Source organism: Acanthochromis polyacanthus, chromosome 11 (genome assembly GCF_021347895.1).
Source record: "Acanthochromis polyacanthus isolate Apoly-LR-REF ecotype Palm Island chromosome 11, KAUST_Apoly_ChrSc, whole genome shotgun sequence".
NCBI classification, from domain to species: domain Eukaryota; kingdom Metazoa; phylum Chordata; class Actinopteri; family Pomacentridae; genus Acanthochromis; species Acanthochromis polyacanthus.
The window spans coordinates 12320496-12347400 of NC_067123.1; the positions used below are offsets into that span (position 1 = coordinate 12320496).

The following is a 26905-nucleotide window of genomic DNA, read 5'->3' on the forward strand; positions in this document are numbered from 1 at the left end:
ACAATGGCAGGAGGCTCTTAGACCCTGAGAAGAACTCAGATAACTTTTCCTAGGACTAAATCAGTGTTTAAATCAAACATACCCATATGAGTTGGCTTCTTGTCAGGTCACTTAGGTCACTGTCATTTACAGCAAAGTAATTTCCAACAAAATAAAAACTCTCCAGCCTGCATGGTTTACATGTTGCATATGTGGTGATATATGACACCAGGCCTGTTTATTTACAATTTCTCAGAATAAGCAGCACCAGTCTTCCCCAGCCTTGTATTATCTTCATTTCTTATCATATTATCATATTCCCTGTTTCTTCCCAAGACTTCTTTTTTGTCGTCCTGCAGAGTCTCACCGTGACAGACATGTTTATAATTGGTGCAACAGTCCCCTGCAGACAAACAGTCATCAGAGCAGTGACAGTTGCTCTGATTCAGCCTCTTCTCGCCACATCGCAGCCTTGTGCATTCCCACTGCTGGGCTGAAGAAAACAGGTTTTAGAGTTAGATGCAAAATCTCATTAATTTTAACCGAGGATGAAAATATTTGCAAATTAACATTTTCCTCAACCCTCTGAACTATTAACACCATTTCAGGGGGGTTGGAAGCAAAGTGGTTTGACCCACAAAAAATCCAAACTGAGTTTTAAATAATTTCTGTAATATTTTATGGTCTAGATTTTAGCGGCAAAGTGGTCTAACCCACAAAATCACTTTAGCCCACATCTCATTCAAAGATTTGACTAAAATAATTTGTTTTTACTAATGAGACTCCATTAAAATACTAAAGATTCTGTGCTCTTTGGTGTAACCCAGAAACTACCAACAAAAATAGAGACAAAAATTAATTTGAGACTTTTCGGCTGAACTGCAGGCAGTGTTTTCACAGAGCAGAGAGAAGACAAATTAAACTGAAAACAGGTTTAAAATGAAAGTAGTAAAACATCTATAGCATGTAGAGTCACCATTTATTCCAATATTGGCAACACCAGTTTGCACTTGGAAAAAGTGTGGCAACAAATGTTGATTCCATATTTTTCTTCAGCTTTAACTACAATTTTTCCTTCTTTTTATGATTCATGAGCATTAAAGCTGTGTCTTGTTGCACAGAGGACGTTTTCTCTGCTTCAAGCCATGATTGTTCTGTTCTGACAGAGGTTCAGGACTTGAAAAACGAGTCCACAGTGAGTAAAAATGTGACAAGAAAGCAAAACCCTCCAGAAACTGTTTGGGGTTTCCATAAAGCGAAGCTAAAACTGTGATTAGCTCAACTGTGAAGGCATCAACATTAACTACTGCTTATAAAGATGACCGTCTAGGAGAAAGCCTCCTGGCTGTAGAATCACAAATATCCTAACTGTCCTTGGAGGTTTTTACAGAAGTTTAATTGAAAGGTGAGAAACAGCGTCTCACTAGGAACGTTGCAGATGTCCTGGTAGTCGTAGCAGCAGTTGTCAGTGGCATCACAGCTGCTGTCACATCTGCAGCCGGGGATCTCGTCATCGTAGGGCTCATAGCATCTGTACCTGCAGGACGTGTGCTCAGTGACTGGAACTGAAAGACAAGAGCAGTCCTTGACATATTATTAAACAGTGGGTATGTTGAAGCTGTAAGACGTATCCAACTCGTGTGAATGTAGCACCTGGCTTTTTATACATCTTTTCACACCAACATATCTTTTGTTGCTGTTGTTTTTAAATTTGTGTTGGTAATCTTCTTTATTCTTGTATTTGTTTTTATCTGCTTTGCAAAGTTCCACTTTTGAGTTGAAAATGAATATGAATATAGTACCTATAAAAAGTATTCATCTGCCTTGAAAGTTTTCCTCTTTGACCACTTCACCACATTGACTCATGGTCAGTTTAAATTGGCTCTCTCACACACACACACACACACACACACACACACACACACACACACACACACACACACACACACACACACACACACACACACACACACACACACACACACACACACAAGGCTTTATGGGAGAGCAGCAAAGAAGAATCATCTTACATTAAATCTCGGCTAGAGTTTCCTTCAGGGCATGTGGGTGACTTTGAATCAAATCATATCAAAAAATCATCATTGTGCATTAAATAACGACATGGAGATAAACACGTCTCATTCCGTCCCCTGTGTTTTTTGATAAACTTTGGGATTTTCCAGTACAGTTGATTTGTGTTTTATCTCTTCACTGTTTATCTGTCTGGAGGATAATGAACCTCCCCCGATAACTCATAATGCTTTTCTGGCACGCAGGTATCGTGTGTTTGATTTATTATGACAGATGGGAAAACAAATGTCCTCCTAGGTGAAAAAATAGATATCAGACCAGTCAACACACATGCGCGAAAGTATGCACACATTTTTTCATACCTTCTGACCTCTGTATTTGTGAAATTTACTCTGCAAATAAGTAATTAAATAAAGTTTCTCAAAACTTTCAATGACTGTATTAGACATACACTGTATTAGATAGACACACCTGCTCATTCAACGGTTTTTATTTAACTATTTTTTACATTGTAGATTAATACTAAAGGTATCAAAACGATAAAAGAATACATATGGAATTTTGTTGTGAACAAAAAAATGTTAATATTCAGTATTAAGCTACAATGTAGAAAATAATACAAATAAATAAAAAGCTCTGAATGAGAAGGCATTTCCAAACTTTTGACTGGTAGTGTAAGTAAATACTTTCACAGTGATGTTGAATATCACATTTTTTCCCTGAAATATAAAGTTATCTTTCTCAGCTTTGAGTCAAACACATTTAGAATTTTTCCTCACAATATCGATTGGTATTTACAGTATAATTCAATGTAAATATACAGACCACAAAGTCATTCTGATCCACTTGTGTTGTGTTTTTTGTCAAAATTATTTCTTTACTCTGCGGATGTAATGACATAAACATTTCTGCATTTCTTTCACATAAACTTAAGCTTCAGCCTATATCTAGAAATATTTTAACTGTTTATTTTTCTTAAAAATAAATATGCAAAATAAATATATAACTACGTACATATGACCTTTGTTGTTGTTTTTTAATTATATTAAAGTCCATTCTCACAATACAATAGTTTGTTTTGCCCCCCCCCAGTAGTTGCTCAGTTTTGGCTTTGCAGTGACTCAGTGTTTCGCAACAACATGTCCCAGTGGTATTTCTTTTCCTTTAATTGGAATTTAAAACTTGACATCACATGAAGACCTGCGTTGCACAGACAGTCACAAGTCACATTTCCAGTCTAGCAATCATCATGTGACAAGACATGAAATATCAGCGCAGCATTGAAGTGTGAATCATCTGCAGATGACAGTTGGAAATTGATTAGTCGAGAAAAATAACGACTAGTCTTTCCATGACAAAACAGTTTCTTTAACCTTTCCCAAGTGACAGATTTTCAACTGACAGAAAATATGAGTTTTCCTATTTTTTTTCCAAATAGCACATTTAAACAGGCTGTAATAAAGCTAACAAATGGTAAGATGTTTTGCATAATCATACCTTGATACTACTTTGTGCAAGAGGTATCCAGCCATGTAGATAGTCTATGTTTATGAGGAAAGCATTTGAGAAAACAGTACCACCACATTAATGATATAGTCCATTAATGCTATAACCCCAAAACACGTCAGTTGATTTAAAAGCAATTTACCTTTAAAAAATCTTCAAAATCAAAACACTTATCAGCGAGAAACAACTGCAAACAGCAAGAACTGGACTTGGAGCTTTTGGAAAATTGAACAACTCATCTAATTTTAAATTTAAGCTTAAAATTATAATATTTAATCTAAATGACTTTATTGTAGAGGCTTGCTATGCTCCTTGGGGCAAACAAATTACTTGCATTATTTATTTATGTGTTTATTTATTTATTTGACTCTGCAGTATGTTGAGTCACAATTGTTTAACAATATCATAAACATCTATGGGCACTTGAAAAAATGTAGGTTTTGATTTTGGTTTGTGAAAATTTAAAAAAAAATGCAGCTTAAGTTTTTCTCCTTTGTTTTTTTTTTTTTTTTGTCATGTTTATGGCATTAGAACAGCATCATACTGCACAGAAGTTTTCATTCCTTATGCGTGTTTCTATACAGGTGCACGACATGATATTGTGGTGAAAAATTACAAATAAAAATGTGACAGGAGCAGAAAAATGCAGAGAAACTGCTTTGGTGTTTATATTTACTGCTAGAACATCTATTTGCCCTGTAGTGCAAACTAAAAAGCACAAGCAGCATATCTGATTGCTAGATACTTTCAAATGGTGATGTACCTGTAAACATTCACAACTGAAATCTAATTTCATGTTTGCTGGTATGCGTGCAGCAAGTCAATCTTGTACTGTGGAAAGCTGCACGTATGCATACAGAAAAAAACCCAAGGATTCGTCTTTATCTCAGACCTTGTGTGGAAACAGCATGATAGTGCTTGTACTCCTTCAAATGAATGAACTGAAGCATAAATTGTCAGCTGAGCGTTGACATTTCTGTCTGTCTGCTTTCCATGATTCTTTCATATCATGCACTGTTCAGTAATAAACAGCTGACCTCAGCAGGAAAGTAAAACAATAATAGAATTCAGTTCCTGAAAAACACACACACACACACACGCACACACACGCGCGCACACACACACACACACACACACACACACACACACACACACACACACACACACACACACACACACAGATAGTTCCTAATTTTTCACAGCAGAAAATGTCCATTCATGACAAAGTGAGAGTTCCTCCTTGTTCAAGTCACCTAAACCACATTGCAGTTTTGTTTTTGTTTTTCACAGTCGCTAGACTGAGATTGAAATTCAGTTTAAAAGAATATTTCAGGCTCATAGTTAATGTAAGTGTTGGTGGATAGGGTTATGCAGAGGTCAGGCTGCAACAGTCTACAATAGAAGTACCCATCAGCAATCTTAGTTAACTGTCAAATAATTTAAAATTGTCCTGTCAGGAACTGCAATATAGAATATTTCATCTTATCAACAATCATCCACAAATATGTCACTGAATGTACCTGTGGTCACACAAGTTATAAAATCTGTTATCACTGAAACCCAACTGAGTACATCTGTTCTCCAGTCAGCCTAACTACGGAGCCCCCTAGGGGACATCCTTCGTGTTGTATTTTCTCTCCTTCCTGTTTGTGTTATATCCCTTCCTGTTGTACTTTTTTTCCTTCGCATTTGTGTTTTTTTCCTTCACGTTGTACTTTCTCTCCTCCGCGTTTGTGTTTTATCCCTCCGCGTTTATTTTTTAAGGAACACTTTTGTCATTTTTGCCCTCCGCCTTTATTTTTTAAGGAACACTTTTGTCATTTTTGCTGTTGACAAGTTGTTTTTCAAAGACGGAGTTCGCGTTCAAAGTCGAACTCCGCGTTTAAAAACGAACTCCCCGTTCAAAGACGAACTCCGTCTTGGGCCCGAGCAGTGTCACTCAGTCAGTCTGTTGAGCGTGCAGCAGGGGAGTCAGAGGACGGATTCCTACGGTACTACTTCCTGTCCAAACTTAGTTTGGAGGTTTGCTTTGCCTGGCACACCGGCTGATCATCACCTTGGGACATTACACGCCGAACGGTAAATAATTATTTTAATGAATACCACAGTGCTTCATCTATTGTTCTGAACTCTGCTTATCTCAAGTCACATTAGCCCTTTCTGTATTTATCGCAGTTGGACTGCTTCGGTTTGCACGCTAGCATGAAGCTAAAAGGAGCGCTCGTTTTTTGTCAACATTTCTACTGACCAAACCGCGACTGTTTCTCTGAATGTATAAAAAGTGCACTGTCCCGCGCGTGGTCCCACTGAACAAAAATGCCCCCTAGGGGGCTCCGTACCTAACTGCATAAACATGGTTGTGAAATCACCCATGAACTTTCTCAGTTTTGAAGCTCTGGACTGTGTCTGTCTGCATGTCTTCATCATGGCTCCACCTGGTAAAGAACTGCCAGAGGAGCTGAAAAATCTGATTGTGAGACTTCACAAATATGGAAAAGGACTTGCGGCAGTAATCAGGAAGTATAGAATGCAGTACTGTACCACAAATCAGAGCTGCAGTCGATATAGTAGCCCTAAAATCAGGCCACTGATAGGGGGTTGAGTGAACATCTGACTTTCTGTGACAGCTCAGACAGTTTACAGGACAATTCATAACATTTTTGGGTAAGATAGGACCAAGACAAAGTTGTCTGGCTCAGATGGATCCATGGATCTATGTTTACTGTGAACCCACCCAGGACTACCACAGTGAAGGCATAGTCCTGACAGTGAAGCACGGAGGTGGGAAAGCAACGATGTGGGTCTGCATGAGCATGAGGGCAAAAGTCGGTGGGGAGATGATATTTATAGATAGCATCATCTCTGGATATTCCAAAACACCTGCTGACAAGATGCCTCTCAGTCTGCGGAAATTTGACAGAAGATGAATATTGCAGCATGTTAATTATCCAAAGCACAAAATCACAGGAGAGTTTCTGTAGATGAACAAAATGAAAACTGTGACCTGACTCGAATCTGATAGAACACCTTTGTGGTAGTGTAAAGAAAAAGAGACAGCAAATAGCCACAGAAACACTACCTTACACCAACATTTAATACCAGTTTTTGACATACATTTAGAATTTTTATCTGCATTTAGGGAGATATTAACCCTCTTTTTAATGTACCCCTAAAAGTGAGTGGATGTGAGTTCCTTGAGCATGAACTTTTGACTCGATCCAAAAAGCATGAGTCACTCTGCTTCTGAGACAGCAAAACTGATCTATCTTGAGTCATGGCAACGCAGGCCAGAAAACTGGATTATAAAGAATGAAGATAAGCAGGAGTATCAGTTATAGTATCAGTATTAGTATGTGAACATTCAGATGTGTGTGCATGTGATATGTGGGTGACTCACTGCACCTTTGTTTTGACATCTCTGCAATTGCAGTCCTAATCCAAGTCCCAAACCCAGGATCAAGATCACGATCGATACTGCCAAGACGCCAATCTGCGACACACAAAAACACACGCACACACACAGATTTCCTTAGATCATGTGGCCACAAAATTGCAATTTGAAGCTATCGACAAGTCTTTAATAAGGATGAGACACAGATTTGGGTTCAACTAACACCTGTCCTCCCACAATTCACACTCAGTTAATCACAATCAAATGGACTGAAAGGCCAGAGGTCAATCTCAATCTGCGAGTCATGGAGTGATGTCTTTTATAAACAGTATAAAAGGGTAGCAGGTTCAACACCAACAACATTTGTCATTTGTTTGCAAGAGACAAGAGTTGTGTTACGTAAGTGGAACTGAAAGCTGTCTCTGACATGTCCTTCACATTCCTGTGCATGTTGCTGCTGCAGTTCAGTTTCCATGTTGCTCTTGTAACTGTTGGATACCACTTCAAACTTGAACTTGCAGTGAAACCAAATGTTTAAATTCGGTTTGTAGCTGATGTAGGCTTTGTCCATAGCAGAAATGTTGTTTTGCTGTTTGTTGAGCATCTTTGAACAATCATTTTATAATGATCACACACTGTTTTTTTTTTTTTTTCAGATTAAACATTCATTTGTGGGAATAAGTTTCTAAGTTTTATGGAAACATAGCTTGGACTGATTACAATTTTTTAAAAATGACATCTTTACTATTTTATGCTCCATGGTACACCCCCTGTCAAAAGTTTTGAGACAGGCTCTAATTTGTTTGAATGTGAATGTATTTGAAAGTGTCTCAAAACTTTTGACAGAGGGTGCAGCTCAGCAGGTTGAGTGGGTGACCCATAAACAGGGGTTATAGTCCCTGACGCAGTGGTCATGAGTGTGAATCATGCAGCCCTTTGCTGCAGGTCCTTCCCCCATTGTTCTCCTCAGTTTCCCGTCTCTCAGTGCTGTCCTATCAATAAAGCTGAAAAAGGCCAAAAAATATCTTCAAAATCTTCATTATTTTAATCAGTGAAGGCAGAAGAGGACTATTTTCACAACTGAATCTTGTTTTCAAGAGGCAGCAAACAAAGGGGTCTAGAACCCGATGGACAAAAATTGGTGCTTTGACAGATGAAACAAAAGCAGGATAGACAGAGGACAAAACAGCATAAAGCAAAAACAGTAAGGTGAAACAAAGCAAGGTGAAATTATAATTTTGATCAATTACTTAAACAAGACGATAAGTGATGTAAAAATGCAAAACACACTATAGTAACATTATTAAATATAAATAGAATAATAAAAGCAATATAACCCTAATGAGCTATAAAAAGATTCATCCACAATAAAAGCACAACATCTCAAGTCTATAGAAACACGTTTTACTGAATCTACGAGCCTTATCTTCACGTGGCAGGTCAGAGATTTCTTTTATCTGAGGTTCAAAATTCAAATCTGTATCAAATAGTAGGTACCAAGTTTCTTTAACACAGTTAGACAAGACTGCCTTAAATGACACTGTTACAGTTTGGGAGACCAAACAATATAATTTCTGACTTTATTTAGTTGATAAAAACTTTGTGCCATCTAACAGTTGCCATCACTGAGATGATCTCAAACAGCAGGCTTCTTGAGTCACCACGTCTCCAGGGAATGTGTATCTGTGCATCATCTGCATATAAAGAAATAATGTGATGTTAAATAATATGGAAGCAGATAAATCCAACCATCCATTTTCTTCTTATTATTTGGAGTCAGGTCTTGGAGACAGCGGGCTAAGCACGCAGAGCAATGTTGTTCTTGCCAGCAAAGTTTTCTAGGTCCTTCTGGAGGATCTTGAGGCATTCTCAGGCCAGATGAGATATGTGGACCCTGGAGAGAGTTCTGGGTCTACCCCAGAGTCTAATCCCAGTCAGGCATGTCCACAAAACCTCCAAAGGAAGGCGTCCAGGTGGCATCTTGATCAGATGCTCTACTAAAAACTACATTTCATAAAGGGCCCAGCTCCCTTATGGAGGAAATTCCCTTTGGTTGCTTGTGTTGCTGTACCAGTCAATCTGTCAATCTCATGCTCCATTTTCTTATCACTAATGAACAAGATCCCAAGATACTTAAACTCCTTCACTTGTGATATCAACCACCAAGAGATCAATCCACCGATTTCATGCACAGTACCATGGCGTCAGACCTTGGAGGCACCGACTCTCATCTCAACGGCAAACAACTCCAGGGTTATCTGAAGGTTAATGACTCAATGAAACCAACAGAACTACATCATATGCAAAAAACAAAGATGTGACTCTGAGGTTCCCGAACTGAACATGCTCCTCAACGTGGCTGCACCTCAACAACAACCTTGCCAGAAACTTGTTTGACTTTTTTCCAAGAATACAGGAACAGCTCTTCCTTTGGTTTTACAAGGACCAGGGACCACACTTTTAAGCTTTCTCTAAGTGCATGAAACCTTTGTAGACTAGATGGTCAAACCTGTCAAACTCCCATGACCCGCTCAACTCTGCAAGAATAAATGGCTGCTCAACTGTTCCATGGAAGCAATAGAGAATAAAACTAGACTTATTAAAAGGAATGCATCTGTAAGAGTGCACTAACACACAATCACTCACATATAAGCCGTACTTACTTTCTGCATATTAGTGGAACCCATTCAACTTTCACTTCTGATTTCAAACTTATGATCCAGATCAAATGTAAATTCACTGAGTGTCTGTTGCATGAACCTGCCTGAGATTGTGGATTGTCTGACAGATGGCATCACTTTTTGCCGCATTCAATATGTAAGCATGAACCAGAAGCTTCTGAAATGTAAGCTTGCATTTAATTAAAGTCCTCAACTTGTATTCAGTGTTTTAAACAAAGACATGAAAGCCTTTCACTGAGCAGTTCAAAACAACAACAAAAAAACAATACTCACAATGATCTTCTTCTTGTGTTTCTGTGCCTCCTTTGACCAACCCATGTCTGCCGTGAAAGCGCAGTCACACAGTCCTGTGTAAAGAAAGACAGGTGACAGATAGACCCGGAGGGAAACACATTCCTCTTCTCGTGGCTAAAGGGAGGATTCACTGCAGTAACCTCTGGACCAGGTGCAAGCAGTGAGAAGTAACTGATTACCAGAAATGAGGAGATAACCTCACATTTGTGTTTTCAGATGGTGTTCCCTTTGACGCCTTTGAACACCAGAGGCTCACCTGAGAACACGGCAGATGAAAAGGTAATAAAAAGCAAAAGTAGCAAGATGTGGGTAATCATTAGCCACAGCCTGGAAAACAGACATTCAGAGTGCCAATGCGAAGTGATCTGATTGCCCAGACTATCAATAACTGATAATACCTTGGGACTATTTATTACTTTATTGGACAGAATTATAGTTCCAGTACAACTGTTGCTGATAATAAGCTATTATTGATGCTGAGATGATGAGAAATGTTGACTCACACCTAGCTGCCAGTCTATGGACATCTGCTGTATCGAAGCAGATGGGACGGCTCAAGTTATTAAAGTGTTGTCAGAGACCTTGAGCTTGAAACTGCAACACTTGATAAACTGTGATTATTTGAATTATGAAAAATCCAGACCTTTGGACTGGCAGGTTGCCTTTTAACTGGCACTGCAGTAAAGTCAAGAGCAACGATATGGACACACAACCCAATGCACAGACTCAATATTTATTGAATGGGTTTCCTAAAACTTGGGAGGATGTATTTCAATTTCAGAAAAAACCCAGAGGCTTTTAAAGAACTAAAACATATACCAATGTGTACATATAATTCACTAATTAAAAGTCTTAAATTAATAATTTGGGTTATTGCGTCATTCTTTTACTGCTTTTCTTCTAAACAATGTTAATTAGGACTATGAAACATACAAAAAGTTATGTATAACATAAGTACTCACCTTCTTCAAATCAGTATTTAGTAGATGCTCCTTTGGCTGCAGTTATAGCACTGAGTCTGTGTGAACAGATCCCGATCAGCCTCAACATCTGGCCCCTAATTACACTTTATTTTTATTTAGAAAACTACGCAAGCTCTATCTGGGTTGGGGATAATTTGCAAGGAAACAGCCCTTTTTAGTTCAGCCAAACATTTGCAGTGGAACTGAGTTCTTGTCTCTGACTCAGCCATTCCAGAACATTTATCTTGTTGTTTTTAAGCCATTTCTGTGAGACTTTGGGTGTATGCGTTAGGTCATTGTTTCGCTGGAAGACAGATCTTCATCTAAGTGGCACGTCTCTTGCAGTCTGCTTCAGGTTGTCCTCTGGGATTTCTTTATATTTGCTGCATTCATTTTACCCTCTACCTTTATAAGCCTTCCAGGGCCTGCTGCCACAGAGAAGCATCCCTCCCCACGTCATGATGCCACCACCATGCTTCACATCATGAAGCTGCCACCACTATGCTTCATGGTGAGGTGGTGTTTTTGTGATGATATGCAGTGTTGGTGCCTAACATATTGTTGAGTCTTGGTGTCGTGAGACCAAAGAAGCTTCTTGCAGAGTTTTCACTAAATGGTCTGGCTCTCATTACCGTTTGTCAAATAGTCAAAGTAATGACTGTTGTGTACTTCTACACAACCAGATGTAGTGTCTTGTTGCATCTGCTACACATTTAACTAGAAAGAAAGAAAGAAATCAAATCTTCATATGCACCAAGAGCTGCATAAGTGAGGGAGATTCTCTGTGAAATTGCTTGGATATGTGATAAAAACACTCAAACTCTTTTTTTGCTAATGCTGTTTTAAAGACATAGTCTTGAGCAACTGTAATCTATTATACAAGAGATACTGCAAACCGTAGAAATATGCACAATAAATCCACAGAAATCCTGCTTGCAAATGGCTGAAAAACCTTGGCAACAGTGATGCTATAATGTGGAGTCAAGCCTTTCTTTCATCGGTTACAGAAATTGCAAGCCTCAGGGGTATTGCCGCTTTGCAGCTGATTGTGGATTACAGCAAGAAGCAGCAGAGGGCATACCACCCACTCAGGATCAGCGTGACAGAGGTGGAGAGAGTGCAGAGCTTCAAGTACCTGGGTTTTAACAACACGTACGACCTGACATGGTCCTGCCACATTAACACCCTGGTGAAGAAAGCTCGACAGCGTCTCTATCACTTCAGATGCCTGAAGGACTTTGAGCTCCCTCTCAAGGTGCTCATGAACTTTTTACACCTGCACCACTGAGAGTGTTTTGGCTGGGAGTATCACCACCTGGATGGGTAACAGCACCTAACAGGACTTCTTGGCTCTGAGGAGGGTGGTTCCCGGTTGAGCACACTGTCAGAAGCACTCTTCCCAGCATGAAGGACATTTACAACAAATGATTCAGGTTAAAGGCCAAGATGATTGCGAGTGAGCCCACTCACCCCAGGTCTTGAATCTTTTCTCTAATCAGTACACTGTGAGGAAACTACACAAAGTTTACTTCAAAACGATCTCCTTGTGTAAAACATGGCAACGATTCTCTTGATGTGCTAATGCAGAATGTTGACAGGTGACCCAAGTCAGTCTTATGAGTAATGGCACTGTGAGTGAAAACACAAGTGAAATGCAGAATAACATCTGAATCTGAAGGAAGTGGGACTTTAAAATGCTACTTTATGCTTGAAGAGACATAAATTTTCTTCAAAAAAGCTAAAGAGATTATCCACAGGTCTTTAATGTCAGTTTACATTTGACATGCACATTCACAGTCTAAAAATGGTAAATATACTTTCAGTGTAGGTGCAACTGGAACTTCACCACCATGGCCATTATTTGGCTGCTGTAAAAGCAACTACTTTCATTCATTCCATTTAGCAAGATGAGTGTAACTAAGGTGCCACACTGGTGTTGGTTGATGACATGTGGCTCACAGTTGGTGAACAATTTTGAACAGGCCTGATGTTGAGCTTCTGTGCAGACAGATCAGGTTTCCTCCGCCAGACTGGGAAAAACAATTTTCTTTATATATCTGTGCATGGGGGTGCTGTCATGTTGAAACAGAAAAGTAACAAAAAATGGCAGAGAACTACTGTTAAAAACACTAGTTTGTGCTGTGACACTAATATATCCTTTCCTTGAAAATAAGGGGACTGTCACACCCCTCTGTTACCAAGGAGCTGGCTCATCAGGGTAATGATGAGCAGCTGTGTGGAGAGCACAGGTGGCAGGAATGACAATCAGTGCAGCATTTAAGCCTGACTCCCAGCTCAGTTCTCTGCCGGTTCATTGACTCATCCACGCTCCTCCGTTCATGCCATATTGCACTCCATTGGAATCCTGCACTCCGTTCATCGTCCCCCACACGTCGTTTCCTGGACTCTGACCCTCCCTTGGACAACTCTGCCTGTTTCCCTGCCTGCCTCTCACCCCCTCCTGCGTCTCAGTCTGCTCTGCTCCTTTTCCCACCCAACTCTGGACTTTATGTGAGTTTTTTCCTGCTACTTAGTTCAGTTTTTTTTATTCAGTTTGTCTCGGCCTACTGGTCCGCCCTCTGTTAGTTAGTTTAATTTTCCTTCTCCTTTGTTTCCCTCCGCCGTCCCTCACACAGTGTTTCTGTTCAGTTATCTTCTGGTTTGCTTTAATTAAATCATATTTTACTTCACCCTCCTGTCTACGCCTGTTGCTTGGGTTCAAACTCCCTTTGTATGACAGAATGAACCGGCCATATCTGAACCCAGCAGGCGTTTCCGTTGCCATAGTCCCCCCGAAAATCTTTTTTGAAACCCGAGAGATTCTGTCTTACCTCAGGGGCCTCCCTTCCCTCGATAGTTTCCCCATTCTTGGGTCCCCGCTAACAGTAGAGCCTGCCGCCTTGAAAACTGATCGCCGTAGAAAAAGACGAAGCCCCCATGCTCCCGTCCCTGAGGAGCTCTGCGCCACCTCACCAGCGGTGCTGGAGGAGTTTTTTCTCACCTCGCCCGCTGAGTTAGAGGAGCCAGATGCCACCTCACCTTTTGAGCTGGTCGACGCTGCCACTATTCCCAGGCAGGTCGACACCGCCTCACTCCCTGCCGAGGAGAGACCCCGTGCCGCCTCACTCCCTGCCAAGAAGAAGCCCTATGCCGCCTTACTCCCCGCTGAGGAGAGGCCCCGAGTCGCTTCACTCCTGGTTGAGGAGAGGCCCTGTGCTGTCTCAGTCTCTCCTGTTCCTGTGGGGGCCATTGCCCCGTCTCCGGTTCCTGTGGGGACCATAGCCCCGTCTCCGGTTCCTGTGGGGCCCATAGCCCCGTCTCCGGTTCCTGTGGGGCCCATAGCCCCGTCTCCGGTTCCTGTGGGGCCCAGTGCCCCGCCTCCTGTCCTTGAGGGGCTCATTGGCCCGTCTTCGGCCCTTGTGGGCCTGACAGTCTTAGAAGAGCTCAACGCTTCTCTCATTTCAGTGCGAGAGAAGCTAAAGGCTCTTGATGCAGCGTTGAAGAAGCTACAGGCTCCCGCTGCGGCTCTGAAGGAGCAACCGGCTCCCGCCGCGGCTCTGAAGGAGCAACCTGCTCCCGCCGCGGCTCTGAAGGAGCAACCGGCTCCCGCCGCGGCTCTGAAGGAGCAACCGGCTTCCCCTGCTGTCCTGAAGGAGCTAAAGGCTCCCGCTGCAGCTCTGGAGAAGCGACGGGCTCCCCCTGCAGTGTTAAGAGAGCAAGAAGCTCCGGCTGCAGCCTTAGGGAGGCGTTCCGCCCCCTCTGCAGCTTTAAAGAGGTTTCCCGCCTCTCCTGCAGTCCTGAAAAGGCGTAAGGCCCTCTCGGCAGCCTTGAGGGGGTATAACACCTCTTCGGCAGCCTTGAGGGGGCAGAATGCCTCCTCCGAGTCCTTGCCGAGGCGTCCCGCCTCCTCCCTGTCCTTGCCGAGGCGTCCCGCCTCCTCCCTGTCCTTGTCGAGGCGTTCCGCCTCCCCTGAGCCCTTGAAGAGGCGTAGCGCCTCCTCGACAGCCGTATGGGAGCATAGCTCCTCCCTGGCCGCCTTGAGATATAGCGCCTCCCCCTTAGCCTTGAAGAGGCATACCGCCTCCCCTGAACCCTTAAAGCTGCTGTCCGGAGTTTGAATCGCAGCGTCTCCCAAAACGCTGTTGGTCCCACCCTCCCTCTCTCTGATTTCGCCCCTTTATTTGTGCACGCGCGCAGTACATGAGAGAAGTGCCCGGAGTGCAGCAGCATATGGCCTGTTTTGCTGTTTTCCCCTCTTCTGCATTTAGTACATTTAGTAAATAATAAAGGAATTACGTTAGAATGCTGTATTGAGTCTAACTTGTCCTAATACCAAAATAACATGAATCTGCTAGGACGAACGAGTAAAGTTTCAATATGTGATTACACTCGTGTATCCCTCTCGATGACGTTGTTTATCAAACTTAGTGCATTTACGCGTGTATATGTGTTACATTGTTTATTTATTTCTATCTAGAGTTCAGAATTGCATGACTCCTCTGACGAAGAGTATGTCCCAGACGCCCCAACATCTTCCTCCAGAGGTCGGGCATCTAAACGAAGCCGTCAGGCGGGCTATGGAGGCCGTGGTCGGGGAGTGACGCGAGCACCCTGACCACGGCATCTAAACGAAGCCGTCAGGCGGGCTATGGAGGCCGTGGTCGGGGAGCGATGCGAGCACCCCGAGCCAAAAAACGTCCTGCAGTCTCTTGGCCTGACAAGCCGTGGGATTGGTAACTTTTCTGGAAGTTGCTGAGCCCTGATGCTCTCTCCTCCACAAGCAAAACAAATGTGCGCGCAGTTGCGTAGTGCGTAGCTCGCCCACCTCTGCATGGGCTTGCTTGCTGTGCGCGTAACCGTTGATTGACAGCATGACAAAGCTGAAGCTCGAACTTGATTGGTCGGCAGCAACCGGCACTTTTTGGAATAACATGGGGGTCTATGAGAGGAAGGCGGAGCTGAGGAATAAATTTTCATATCGCGTTATACTAACTTTATATTATAGTATCGAACTAGACTAACACATTTAAGCTTTGTTAAAAAATGATACATAAATTGAAAACAAACGGAAACTCCGGACAGCAGCTTTAAAGGGGCGTAATATCTCCTCGGCAGCCGTATGGGAGCATAGCTCCTTCCCGGCACCCTTGAGGGGGCGTAGCTCTTCTCCCCAACACCTGCTGAGACTTTGTGCCACCTTAACATCGAGTGGTCCTCCTGCAGTGGCCACTTTAACACCCTGTGGTTCCCCTGCAGGAGTGGTCTCCCCTGTCCTGTCCCTTCAGTCCTTTATTGTCCCTCCAGTTCAGTCAGTCCCTCCTGTCCAGTCAGTCCCTCCTGTCCCTCCAGTCCAGTCCGTCCTTTTAGTCCCTCCAGGCCTTTCAGTCCCTCCAGGCCTTTCTGTCCCTCCAGTCCTGTCGGTTTTTTTGATTCAGTTTGTCTCGGCCTACTGGTCCGCCCTCTGTTAGTTTAGTTTTCCTTCTCCTTTGTTTCCCTCCGCCTTCCCTCACCCAGTGTTTCTGTTCAGTTATCTTCTGGTTTGATTTAATTAAATCATATTTTACTTCACCCTCCTGTCTACGCCTGCTGCTTGGGTTCAAACTCCCTTTGTATGACAGGGACCCAAATTTTAAGCTGGATTTATCCTTCCAGATTGCGCATTTTTTGCCTTTTGAAGTCCACTATATGTGTGTTTTACACAACTCCAGCTGACCCTTACTTCTAGGTGCGAATGATTTTAGGAGTTGGACACAAAATGTCCCAACAACAAGCTTTTCTGTTAAATTTGCTGCGGTGAGGATGGCTGCATGTATGAAGCATCTGAGACACAGTTTGACGTGTTTTCTATCAATATTGATGATGGTCTCTTTCTTGACTAACACTGGGGGGTTTACAGTCCAACAAACCTAATCAGGCCTGGAACCTGCAGAGGTACAGGATCAGAAAATGTTGTTTGGGTCTGAGGACTTCCAACACAATGAGACTGCATCAGCCAAAGGCAAAACCACTTGCTGTCAAGCTGAGAAAATAACAATGAACGGAAACTGATTCACCATTTCGTCTTTTGAGTCAGATTTCCCAACTGGATTGTTGTATTTGGAAAGCTTAGCCTGTTGGCTTTCAGAGGAATGACATCCCACTGTTTCTGTGATGAGAATTCATTGCTCACAGAAGAAACAAAACATCATCCTGGCATGGCCGTAGCCAGGTATGAGGTCAGCGAAGTCCGGACCTCACCTATTTTTTCCGATTTTTTTTTTCGCCAAATATGCCCAACTGAATAAAACATAAACTCATAAAAACTCGAAACCTCTCCGTGAAACGTGCTTGTAAATTGTAAATTGTGGTAAACATCCATGGGCTTTGTGTTCTGTTTGTGCCTGTGTGCGTGTTGCGGTGAAAAGCTGTTTGATCAGCTGATGCACGTACCCGCAAATGCGCCCTGTGACGCGCTTGGCAGCGGGCCAAAACCCGTTCAAAAACTAGTGTTTTTATTATTAGCATTTTGTAGACCACATCCCCGCCCATCTACACCAAGGTGAGCACAATATATATTTTTTAGATAATTCGGCACTAGTTCGGCCTGTCAGATCATCTGATCAAAGAGTTTAATTACTTTTATCCACAGCGGAGAGCGCATCCGGCGCTTTTTTTTTTTTTTTTTTTTTTTTGATGAGCGCCTGGCTCATCAGACAACATACAATGTATGTTGAAGATATTTCTAACCTTTCCAGTGACGACTTGTGCCTGTGAGAGGTCATTCTCAGCCATGCGAAGACTTAAGACATGGCTTAGATCTACCATGTCCAACGACAGACTGACAGGCCTGGCGATGATGCATGTGCATCAGAAAGTGGAGGTGAACCGGGAGAATATCCTTCGACGGTGGGATGCCTCTGGTCACAGGAGGATTCAGCTAGCCTTTGATGTAAAAAGTTGATTTGTTTTTTTTTAAAAAATATACATTTTTGTTTGGAAAATGCTGATTTCACATCATTAAAAGATATTTAAACAACAAACATCTTGTGTGACTTGTAGCCTAAAAAATATATATAAAAATAAATATTTAAAAAAAACATTGAAAAATTTTCGGCGCAGGCTTTGCGTGCGCATCATGGACCTCACCTATTCCAAAATCCTGGCTACGGCCCTGCATCCTGGATATTTTGTTTGCCTGCAAAATGCAGGTGTGTGGAAAAGATCACATCTTGAATCATGAGTAATGAGTTGTAATTAGTGTGACTCCTGTTTTACAAATGGGAATCCCCTGTATGTAGCTTACTACTGTCTTTCAGTGGTTCTCAAACTATTCCATGACCTCAAGTGCTTAACAAATTGGTTTTATACAGGTTGGATAGATTGCAGCTCTTTTGATTATAAATTAATCTTAAATTGAGGAATCTACTATAATAATTACATGGTAAAGGTTCTAACTATCTCTGCACATATAAAGTTTGCCATTTCATGGTTGTTTCTGCTCATGTGGTGTAGAAATCACACTTCTTAGGCTACTATGTAGTGAACAAACCTTATAGAGAATTAAAATTAACTCTCATAAACTCTCTGTATTGCATATTTGGCAGTCATGACCAGGCAGTTGAATAGAAAGCAGTTCCACTTGCAAAGAAACAACCATAATACAGGTCATCGTTGGAACCTATTCCTATTATTTGGTCAATTTTTTTATATTTTCCTGCAGTTTACAACAAACTATCCAGTGAACAGTTCTTTCCATTGGGGCACTGTTTGTCTTTTATGACAAACAGTAATCTTGCTTATTCTGCCTTATGGAACATGAACTGTGTTGTATGTACTTGCATAGTCATTAGTATATGGGACAATGCTATGCCGGCATCCTGAGTCTATTCAAATAGCCCTTTCCTGAAATATAAAACCGTCTCCTTTGAAACTACTAAACACATTACAAATAAAACCTCTATGACTGTGAAAGTAATGAGGCTTATATCAATAGTAAACTCATTTTAAGTGGTAAACATGATACTCGCTGTATTAAAAACCACCAAACTGCTTTCTCGGTCAACAATGAAAGATGTCTGCAGCATGGCAGTAATATCCTGTCTCCTATAAATCCTGTCTCTACATAACTAAATTACAACAGCAAATACATACATGTTTTTTTTTTAATTTAGTACATAAATATTGAACATACAGCACATATCCAATCTTATATCAACCTGGCATCATGACAATATTGAGCTTTTTTTTATATCTTCAACACTTCCTTAAGTAAGAACTCAGTCTGGTTTTATACTGAAAAAGTTAACAGTAATTTCACTCTTTCTTTTACTGGTATTAAAGCAAAACTACATCTGTTACCCAACGTAGGAGATGAGAATCTGAATACAAACCCCAGTCTGGTGTTTATACCCCAACATCCATCCTGGGCTCCTCCTGCCAACTCTGAAATTCAGGTTTGGTTATTGTACACCTTAACATAGTCTGACTCACTGGATGTAAATTTCAAGAACAAGTAAAAGTATATACAATTTGTGCAACATATTAATAATAAATATCAACAAAATTATTTATGGTATCATTTTTTTTAGATAAAATTATTTGAAGCACTATGGGGTGGAAAATCAGATTTTTTCTTTTAGCCCAGCAACAAAACATAACTGTTCATCATCATGCCTGTTCATACCTATACAAAAATTTATTTTTGCTATTTTTTTCTCAGAAGATATGCCTCTGACTGGCTACTACTACTACTCTCCATTTTTAAAGTTCCTATTGGTGCCAACCACAGGCAGAAAAAACTTAGCCACTTAAGATCAAAAATAAAGGTTTTATGGTTAGTGGAATATCAGAGTAAACTGACACATTGACTTTTTTTAACCAAATTTGCACCGTCATGTTACTGGCTTGTATTGATCTGCCAAAGCAAGTTTGTACCATCAAAGACTATACATACCTATCAATAAACCTGCAGAATTTAAGGCTTCTGGCTACATTATTTCTGAAGTTATGCCACTTCAAACACCCCACTTTTAACCCAAAAAGCTAATGCTACATATGACCACAGATTTTACACATGATCAACTCAATCAGTATTCACCAAAAATAAAAAAACAGTCAAATTGAAGGTGGTAAGACGTGGGGCATTTGGTTAATTGAGACGGAATGACCTATAAGCATGCTGTGTCACTGCACATTTCACAAAAGATTCTCCTAAACTTCTGCTATCTCTGTTACTGTTTTCAAAATCCACTTCACTACCAGAAGCAACATCAACAACCTCCGAGCATCAACCTCCTCACTGAAAATGTCACGTCTGTGTTCCTCTCCCTGCATGCAGTTGTTCCACCAAAATAATAGTATATTGCCCAACTGAGATCCAATGACATAAAGACTGACCACTGCATTCATTTCCTCAAACACGTTCCTATGACTCCCTGTACCAGGGTATTGGCCATTTCTTTCAGTCTTCTCTTCAGCTGCTGCATGATTCCTAACGCTAACAAAAAACATACACTGGTTGCCTGTTAAACACATGATTGATTTTATTTGTTTTGGTTCCTGGGTATATTTCTCTACCTCAAGGCCTGTCAAATCCTCAGAGTAGCTATTGTTAGTTATTTCACCTTTGAGGCTGGTGGATAAAGAAGAAAGAACCTTTGCATTTGCAGCCCGAAAGCTTTGAAATAGCCTTTTTTCTTGGCTATTAGTATTTTATATTCAATTTATTGTAGAAACTGATCTCACACTAACACCAGCCTTTTACAACAAAACCTCTTCATCCTGTATTGCTCTTTGTACAGATTTTTGTTGCTGCCTCACTGATCAGTAGTGGTAACATTTGTGTTCAGGCAAATTTTGCATTTCCTGATCACTCTTGAACACACCACCAAAGAATCATTTCGTCCCTCACTGATGATGGCCACATGGCCTCCTCAGAGATAGGTGATGTTGTCAGGATTGTCTAAAGGATTATGGTTATTTCAAAGAGTTCGTTTATTTACATGCACACAATGGTTAAGCTGCATTTGTTGGAGTTTGCCTCATATTGGGTATGGTTACATGGAGTTTTTTATTCCGAATTAACTCATTCGGAATGAACTCATTCGGAATTAAATTTTTGTGCTTCGAGTTTACATGGAAATATTAATTCCGAGTTAAGGTTTACATGGACTGCACATTTTTTTCCCTTCCTTAATTCCGTTGTAACGCTTGGGCGTTGGAAAGGATTCTGATTGGACAGGGAGTGGACGTGACGTATCCCTGTTTACCGGAAGAAAACAAACTCCATTTGCCACGGCATTTCTTTTCCCCAACAACACGGAGAAACAACTAATAAGCACGCTTTTCACTTTGCTTTTTATTGTCGTTTTGAAACAGCAACTCAACAAAGGTCGCAGAAGGTGTATGTCACTACGTCATCGCTACGTGAGGAGCCAAGCATGCGCAGAATGACTGGAAATAACTAAAGCGGAATTAACTGAACACATGAATCAAACGTACACAGGAATTAGTTTTTTGGAATTAACATTGGAATAAACGAGGTAGTTTATTCGGAATTAAGTTTATTCTGATTTAACTTTTTAATTAGGAATTAAGTGTTTACAAGGACATTTTAACGCAGAATTAACTATTATTCTGAATTAAAGAGGAATAAAAGGTCCCATGTAAACGTACTGATTGTGGTCTGTTTGGCTGAGGTTTGTGACGTTTGTCTACCATTGCGTAGTGTGGATGTTGCCGTTCCCCCTCAGGTCTCCATACCTAAGACACCATTATATCAAGGTGTGGCTTATTCTGGCCAGCTGTTAACAAGGGTGTAATGGTTAACAGAAATCTGTCATTACATGTTATAAATCTGTTATTGAGGTGTAATTTGTTTTTTTTTGTTTGTTTGTTTTGTTTTGTTTTGTTTTGTCGAGTCATAGGGTTGTTTTGCTGCTGGTCTTGTCTTAGCTTTGCTGTGTTAGCCTTTGCTTTGTTTTTTACATCGAGCCAACTGTTTATTTAGTTTATTTGGGAAAATGGGTACGAATGCTAACAGGCCATTTTTTGTGAATGAAGCAGGAGCTATTTAGTAAAAACTTAGGTCAGCATAAACATGGAGCAATCACAAAACATCTGCTTTGGTGGAGCTGGTTGCCGGTTAGTGGTGGAGGTTAGGCGTTTTAGTGTTTTTCTCTAACAGGCTGTAGTGCTAAGAGCACTGAGGCACCTTATTTTACTCCAGCTTGGTAGTGGTTGTGAATTGCTGTGAGCTCACAAGCGTTCCTGCTCCACTTCAGTAACTGGCCACCTTCCCCCTGCTGGCTTCCGTCCACTTTCCTCTCCATGTGCCAATTATATTTTTCTGGAAGTGTTTCTTTTATATATATATATATATATATATATATATATATATATATATATAATTTTACTGTTAAATAGAATTAATGTAATGTTTTAGTGTATTTTCATTAATTCCATTTATTCTGTATTTGTTTCAGGTTACTCTCTCTGTAAGCACTTCCGGACATCCAGCAGTCAACCAATTATTCAATCAGTTACCCAATAAATGTAATTTCTTCTCATTTGAGCCACGCCTTTATTTTCTTTCAGTCAGCAAACTTGTATGACCTGTGCACAACTAACGTGGTTGTCCAGATTTAATCAAATAGTTCCTGGGGTGAGAGTCCCCAGGCGTTATCGGGTTTGCTTGATTCTAGCACAGCTCTACCTAACTCCCTCAGTCTTTCCAGTTCAGTTCGATTTCATTTATACGACCGCTTTGGTGAGAGTGGGATGAGGGTGGTGGGGATAGCAGGATCAGGGTCTTTTCCCCTACAAACCCTCTAAAACACGCCACAACAACATGTACAGCACATCCACAGCTCTACCATTGTTGGGATGTACAACATCATCCAGTCCCCAAAAATGTCACTCAACTTTATTGAGTCCTCAAAAGTTTGATGACAATCAACAAGGCAGCAACAACAAAGTCATTGTGTAGAAGATGTGGTCCTCTACATGGTGCAAACAGGTGACAGACTCATTTCTGAATTGTGATTTCTGGTCTACAACCCCACTCTTAATATACGTGTTAGTATGGTACCTACCTAGTTTTCAAGTGCAGAAGGATACTGAAGCACACCTTTTATGTCAAATCCTTTAAATGTGCATAGCGTACATTTCAACATTTGTTTCAATACTGATGAAGGCACAGCAGTGTTACATGGATAGTCTTTTTGCGAAATAATACTATGTACTGTGGAAATCTGCTGTCATCATGCTGTTTACATTGTGTTTCCATTGAATTTAGCTGGAAGATCTACCGGGAGTTCTGTTAGTACTTTGCAGATGTTGCATGACTACATCTTCTTATCGCTGCTGAATTTTTGGTTGCAGAGGAAAATGAAATGGTAAAAAACTCAGTTCAACTTGTTGAAAGGTTCCAATTCTCTTTTATTTGAAAGACTACAGGAATAAACATCGTCTTCTACAAGTTGGAAATTTCTTATGTCGTTTAATTGGCTTTTTACTGATTATTTTCTGTTCTACTGATTACCATGACAGCTAGCTATGTTAACTTGTCAGTGAATTCTAAAAATAACTACCAAACACAAAAAAATACAGGTTCTGACTTCTTTTTCTGAATTAAAAGTGTGAGTGTAGGAAGGTGAGATGATAGTGCAAGAAAATTAGACTCGCATTGCTTGGCTGAAACTGGATTAAAGGGAAACTCGACCAACCTGGCTTGAGAAACAGGATCTCTGCCCTTATAACTTCCAGAAGGAGGCAGTTTTCCAAAACACGGCTCTTCTTAAGTTAGAATAAATGCATCATTGCAGGATGCAATTTCCATTTCAAAGGAACTATGCTCAGTTTCCTATGAAGTTCATCCTGCTTGGGCATGCACACAGGCTTGCAATTCAGGTAAATTAACTAATGATTTTCCTCCAAAATGTTGTGTGGTGATGAGATAATGTGTCAGTGTTGATGTGTCAAATAAACAGTTACCATGGCAACAAAAAATAAAACAAGGCCCAGTTTTAAAACCAAATAATTTTTCTTCACAAGAGCGTTAGTCTTGTTGCCTTTGGGGGAAAGCATTACATTGCTGATCTATTTCTGTCTTCATGTGGCAAATGGGGACAGAGCAGTTACACTGAATCAATACTAGGTGCTGTTATTGTCATGATACTGTGCAATAAACATACACCTAGATGATAAGTTTCGACAAAACTATGGGGAAATAGATATAAGAAGCAAGTGGATGACAACGTAGTCCAATTTCAGGCTGAGCAATAATTTCTTTTTTTGAGGATGCACTGAAAAAAGTGGCCCTGTGCTTACGTTTTGAATGCTACATTCATTCAGATGACAGGCCTCTGGATTCCCTCTGGTGGCCACATGACTGCGTCTTATATGACTGTCCCTTCATTATATAGCAAAATAGTTTAACATTTTCTGATTTTGGTGAGAATGTTAAAGCTAAAGGAAAGAAATGTTTAGCTTAACATAACAAAAAGACAGAAAACTGAGGAAAACAGTCAGTATGGCTCTGCTGCTTTCCCGTTTCCAGTCTTAACGGTTGCTCGATCCAACTTTTTATTTCACATAAACACACAGGCAGTAGAATTTAGGCAGATTTCTCAGTTTTTTTAAACTATTGCTTGACAGAAAAACACTAAAAATTAAACTCTTCCACATTTTTAAAGTAATTTTCTAAGTTGTTTTTTCTCCCAATCTCCCCAATAGCTCACAATGACCATATTCCTTTATCCAAGGACTATTAATCAGTTTTAATAAGTGAACAACACACATTTAAAATTTGCAGTGGACAGTCAGTACAAATATGATTTATAGGACATTTATTGATAATAAACTAAGACACTGGTGTGGTCTTTTTTGTGTGATGGAGCATGTATATACTGTATTTATGGGATGTGTAGTGGCAGCTGTTAGTCACCCACCCTGCATCTTATGCTGGCTTATCCGTACACAGATTTTATGTGTAGTATTGAGTATTCCTGTCATAATCTTTTAAAAAAAACATTTCTTTTATTCTTTTCAATTTTCAGAGGTGTGTTCCACTTTTTCTGAGCACTTCTTGGGCAGTTTCTCAGGAGTGGAACAGCAGCGATGCACCGTCTGTGCAGCGAGCATGTGGTGAAAATGCAGGACTTCTACCAAAGGCTACATCCTGTATATGTGTGAGGGTCTGTCTCTGTGCATCTAGTCGTCACTTTCAAAGGTTTGCAGGTAGGTTTTGAGGCTCAGGGTGCTGGTGTAGGTGAGGTTTGTGGATCTGTAGAGGTCCAAGCCTGCCAGGATCTCTATGTCTCGGACTCGGGCCGTGTGGAGCTTCAACAGGTCTTCCACCCACTGCGACTCATCCTCAGCACTCTGCAGAGACATGGACAGGAAATTATTTACGGTTGATACTGTCATCACCTTGTACACCTTTAAAATGTAATTTTAAAGCTTTCATGCAGCATTAATATAGATATACATGAATATGTGCAGTTTTGACATCAATTATCTTTTGATTCCTCTGAATCGTAAGCGGCTTCTGGGTGTTTCTTTTCTCCCATTACATTTTTACTCTGCCAAGGAGTCTAAGCCTTGGCAGAGCTATGTGATGATCAGCGTTTGTTTCTATGTTTGTTTGTCTGTCTATTTGTCTGTCTGTTTGTCTGTTAGCACCATTACTCAAAAATGAACCAACGGATTTGGATGAAATTTTCAGGGAAGATTAGAAATGACACAAGGACCAAGTGTTTAGATTTTGGCAGTGATGTGGCTTATAATCTGGATCCACGGATTTGTTAAAGATTTCTGTATCATTGCGAGATAGCGGCATGGAATCACTGTCACTGTGACTACAAGTGAACATTACGTCAAGTCCCTGCTGATGATCACGATTGCGATCCCACTACAAATCGACTGTTGTGGACTTATCAGGACTTATCCGTTGAAAATGGTACAAGGAACTATGATTAAATTGTGGGGGTCTTTCAAATTCTCATAAATTCCCACCATCCACTACATATTTAGGTCACACTATTTGGTATCTGTACATAATGTATGCATGCATAACATGCCTTTGCTCAGTGCAAGGTCATTTTGTTTGGGGGTACATCTATATGAAGGATGTCTGCATGTGGGTCATTCCATACCAAATAGACAAAAATCCAGAAAAGTGGTTGCACCCACCACCTCAAAATTGCTTCATATTTTTTTTGTACCATTCTTTGGCTCATTTCATTGGGAAAGCCAAAATTTTGAGGTCCTAAACCCAATCTTCATGGTTCTACAGGCCCACAAAGGGGCAAGAGTCATGTTTTTAAGTTTCCGTCTGAAATTTTTTTTTTAAGTTTTTACAACTTTATATCTCGGGAACCTCTCAAGACATCTGCTTGAAATTTTCAGGACTATAAATGTGTATACACTACATAATATTTTGAGCTTCAAGCAAGGCATATGTCTCATATATTTTGTATACCAGGCCTCTCAATATGTGAAAAAATTCTTCAGACGAGCTTTTCATATAGGCATTTCCTGGTCAAGAGAGATCATTTGGTCCTCAAAAATGGTTCAGTTTGGTAGGATACAACATAAAGTAAGTATCAAAGCATGACTAGTACTGAAATTGTTATTCACAACCTTGCAATAATGTCTCAAACATTGGTTGTTAGCAAAAAATGACTATTTTTGAACTAAAATTTCAGATTGTGGACAAGGTTGTACAAGTTTCATACTTAGCAAAATTTTCAATCTTTATCTTAACTTTAAAAAAAACTACAAAAGAACTTTGGTTCTGCTTGTCAACATCTTGAAAATGAGGCACAAAGTGTACAGGGGTAGACATTTTTGACTAGCTGGTGGTTTCTTACAAATAACAACCTAAACACAAACTAGACAATCAAATGTCACTAAATTAAACATATTAGAGACATGGAAGTTATTTAGACAACATTTTTTGACTTTGATCTCCACAAGTCCTCAACTCTCTTCAAAATGCTTGCATCAGGAAACCTATAACGCCTCCCTAAACCAACTGCATCAGGCAAATGGGACAACACACAGGATATGTTCTTTGGGCA

The 26905-nt window shown here is 40.6% G+C and overlaps 3 protein-coding genes across 4 annotated transcripts in view; 1 reads left to right on the top strand and 2 right to left on the bottom strand.

Moving 5' to 3' along the window:
* The window catches only part of LOC110956809 (venom phosphodiesterase 1), a 72006-nt gene extending 61613 nt beyond the window's left edge, over positions 1 to 10393 (bottom strand). Inside the window, exons 1-4 of the mRNA XM_051955101.1 lie at positions 9862 to 10393; positions 6919 to 7006; positions 1404 to 1544; positions 347 to 472 (exon numbers count right to left, since the gene is read on the bottom strand). Coding sequence (XP_051811061.1) covers positions 347 to 472; positions 1404 to 1544; positions 6919 to 7006; positions 9862 to 9906 — 400 coding nt within the window. The 5' untranslated portion in view covers positions 9907 to 10393. The remainder of the gene's footprint in view (positions 1 to 346; positions 473 to 1403; positions 1545 to 6918; positions 7007 to 9861) is intronic.
* A 1897-nt stretch (positions 10394 to 12290) lies between these two features.
* Positions 12291 to 14962, top strand: LOC127536092 (skin secretory protein xP2-like). The gene is made up of 2 exons (XM_051955553.1): positions 12291 to 12300; positions 13734 to 14962. The coding sequence occupies exons 1-2, from the start codon at positions 12291 to 12293 to the stop codon at positions 14960 to 14962; spliced, it is 1239 nt and encodes a 412-aa protein (XP_051811513.1).
* A 7769-nt stretch (positions 14963 to 22731) lies between these two features.
* The window catches only part of LOC110962806 (ectonucleotide pyrophosphatase/phosphodiesterase family member 2), a 75825-nt gene continuing 71651 nt past the window's right edge, over positions 22732 to 26905 (bottom strand). Inside the window, exon 25 of one of the 2 annotated variants that reach the window (XM_022210839.2) lies at positions 22732 to 25205. In XM_022210839.2, coding sequence (XP_022066531.2) covers positions 25035 to 25205 — 171 coding nt within the window. In that variant the 3' untranslated portion in view covers positions 22732 to 25034. The remainder of the gene's footprint in view (positions 25206 to 26905) is intronic. The other variant, XM_051955102.1, reaches the window with a different exon arrangement.